We start from the raw sequence: 2,479 nt of genomic DNA on the forward strand, positions 1-2,479 counted from the left end.
GGGGTCTGCCTGCAGCGTGGGGGGGGGCGCAGGCCCAGGGGGGGCAGGAGGGGGCTGGCCGCAGCGGGGGGGTTGCACAGGCCCGGGGGGGGCAGGAGGGGGCTGGCCGCAACGTGGGGGGGGCGCAGGCCCGGGGGGGGCGGGGTTGCACACGCTGGGTTCTTACCTCTTTCTCTTCTTCTCCTTGGCTTTGTGTTTGCTCTTAGGACTGGGAGACCTGAGGGGGGAGGGACCATTGGGAAACGTGAGAGCCCCCCCACGCCCAGTGCCCTGCCCCCCATGCCCCGCCCCCCACAGCACCCCCTGCTGGAATAGCCAGGAGCTCCCCCCCACAGCCAGCGCCCCGCCCCCTCCCCACAGAGCCCCCTGCTGGGCGAGGCCGGGGCTGCCCATTTCACTGAGAAAAGCCGGCGCAGTCCCTCACCTGTGTTTCCTCTTCTTCGAGTCTGACTCGGACCTGGACAGAGAACACAGAACCTGGGGTCAGCAGAGCCACGTCACCCCACTGCGTGCCAATCCCCCCCCAACTAACAGCCCCCGGGGCCCAATCCCCACCCCCTGAGCCAGCCAGTCCCCTGCCCTGGGGCTGGATGGGAGCCAGCGCCCCCTAGAGGGGAAAAGCCCCACGCCCCCGAGCCAGCCCATCCCTTACCTGTGTTTTTTCTTCTTAGAGCTCTTTTTCCTCTCCCTTCGAGAAGGGGATCTGCTCTCTGACCTGCGGGGGAACACAGCTAGAGTCAAACGCAGTTGGAGAGAATCGGGGACACCCAGCCCCCCCCGCTCTACCCACTGGACCCCACTCCCCACCCAGAGCTGGGAGAGAACCCAGGAGTCCGGGCTCCCGGTCCCCCCCCCCACTCCACCCACTGGACCCCAATCTCCTCCCAGAGCTGGGAGAGAACCCAGGAGTCCAGGCTCCCAGCCCCACCTGCTCTAACCACTAGACCCCAATCCCCTCCCAGAGCCGGGAGAGAACCCAGGAGTCCGGGCTCCCAGGCCAACCCCCGCTCTAACCACTAGCCCCCCACTCCCCTGCCAGAGCCGGGGAAAGAACCCAGGCATCCTGGTACTCACCTGCCTCTGTCTTTCTTCTTTTTCTTTTTTTTCTGCTTGGGGGATGGAGAGCGGGAGCTGCTGGACTCACGGACCAGGCTGGGGACAGATGGACCAGGCGTGAAGGGGTTAATCTCCCCTGGTCCGGCCCCACCCTCACCCCCAGCTGAGCCCCTGGTGCCGGGGCAACAGGCCTGGAGCTTGTGCCCCGTTGTTTGCGTTTCCACCCCTAGAGGGAAGGGTGGCACCTCTGGCCAGACAGGGAGGGATATGGGCCACCCACCCCAGCACCGCACACAGCCTGTGCCCCCCACAGCCCCGATCCACCCCAGCAGGGGGCGGCGCCGTGCCCCCCGCCCCACAGCCCCGATCCGCCCCAGCAGGGGGCGGCGCCATGCCCCCCCACAGCCCCGATCCGCCCCAGCAGGGGGCGGCGCTGCCCCACCCCCGCCAGTACCTGTACTGCTTCTGCTGCTCCTGCTGCTTGGCAGCCGCCGCCGCAGCCTCCTTAGCCCTGCGGTTGGGGTCGAACGAGCTCCCGTCGACGTAATTCTCGCTGATGCCAAAAGCCGCCCGCAGCCGCTCGTTCTTCTTCTCGTTGGCCTCGGCCAGCTGGTGGGTCTCTGTGACCCTGCGAGGGGGCGGAGAGGGGGCCGTAAGGGGCGCGACAGACTGCAGGACTGGGGGCACCGGCAGCGCTGGGGGGGCAGGGCTGGGGGCACCTGCTGACACACCTCAGGCCCATGCCGCGGGAAGGGAAGGGGAAGCCCGTCCCTGGTGCCCACCCAGTGAAGCTGGCAGTGCCGGGGGACGCACCCCACTGCGGGTGCCCCCTCAGGGTACTTACGCTGGCTTCTGCTCGGGCTGCTGCTCCCCCTCCTTGCCCAGCGCCACGTCCTTCTCCAGGAGCATGAGCCGGAAAGTCGCCACCTTCTCCTGGATCTCGCCCTCGGCGTAGCTGGGGAGAGGAGCCAGGCGGGTCAGGGGGCGCGGGGGTAGACGGGGTGTCCCGGGACTCTGGCTGAAGGCACCTAAGCGAGGCTGGGCCAGTGCCCGGCTTTACCCCCCAAAGCAAGGCGGGGGGAATGTGAACCCCCCCCATGGTCTTGGCGCCTCCCGGCAGACAGGCAGCGGTGCCCGCACCAGCCACTACCCACCAGCCCGGGGGCAGAGAGGCGGGGCAATGTCCCCTCCCCACAGGAGGGCTTGACCTGGGCTCTCCCGCCCCTAGGGCTGCCCCAGCCACTGGGCCACAGCCTGAGAAGACAGGGCGCTGTGCCCACCCCATGGGACCCACGGGACATGCCCCTGCCCCCTGGCACCCCTCCACTGTATCAACGGGCCCGCCCCATGGCAGGGCACAGCCTCCTTTGCCTGTCCCCTCCCAGAGATGGACTGGGGCATCCTAGCTACGGCCATCCCCACA

General features: G+C 68.7%; 1 protein-coding gene across 1 annotated transcript in view; it reads right to left on the reverse strand.

Moving 5' to 3' along the window:
- LOC112125277 (serine/arginine repetitive matrix protein 2-like) overlaps positions 1 to 2,006 on the reverse strand; it is a 10,107-nt gene extending 8,101 nt beyond the window's left edge. The window contains 6 exon segments of the mRNA XM_029914282.1: positions 167 to 217; positions 425 to 457; positions 653 to 715; positions 1,075 to 1,152; positions 1,511 to 1,684; positions 1,901 to 2,006. Coding sequence (XP_029770142.1) covers positions 167 to 217; positions 425 to 457; positions 653 to 715; positions 1,075 to 1,152; positions 1,511 to 1,684; positions 1,901 to 1,965 — 464 coding nt within the window. The 5' untranslated portion in view covers positions 1,966 to 2,006.
- Between the last annotated feature and the right edge of the window lie 473 nt (positions 2,007 to 2,479).

This window comes from Terrapene carolina, unplaced genomic scaffold, assembly GCF_002925995.2.
Source record: "Terrapene carolina triunguis isolate 2854851 unplaced genomic scaffold, T_m_triunguis-2.0 Scaffold34161, whole genome shotgun sequence".
In the NCBI taxonomy this organism is placed as follows: Eukaryota; Metazoa; Chordata; order Testudines; family Emydidae; genus Terrapene; species Terrapene triunguis.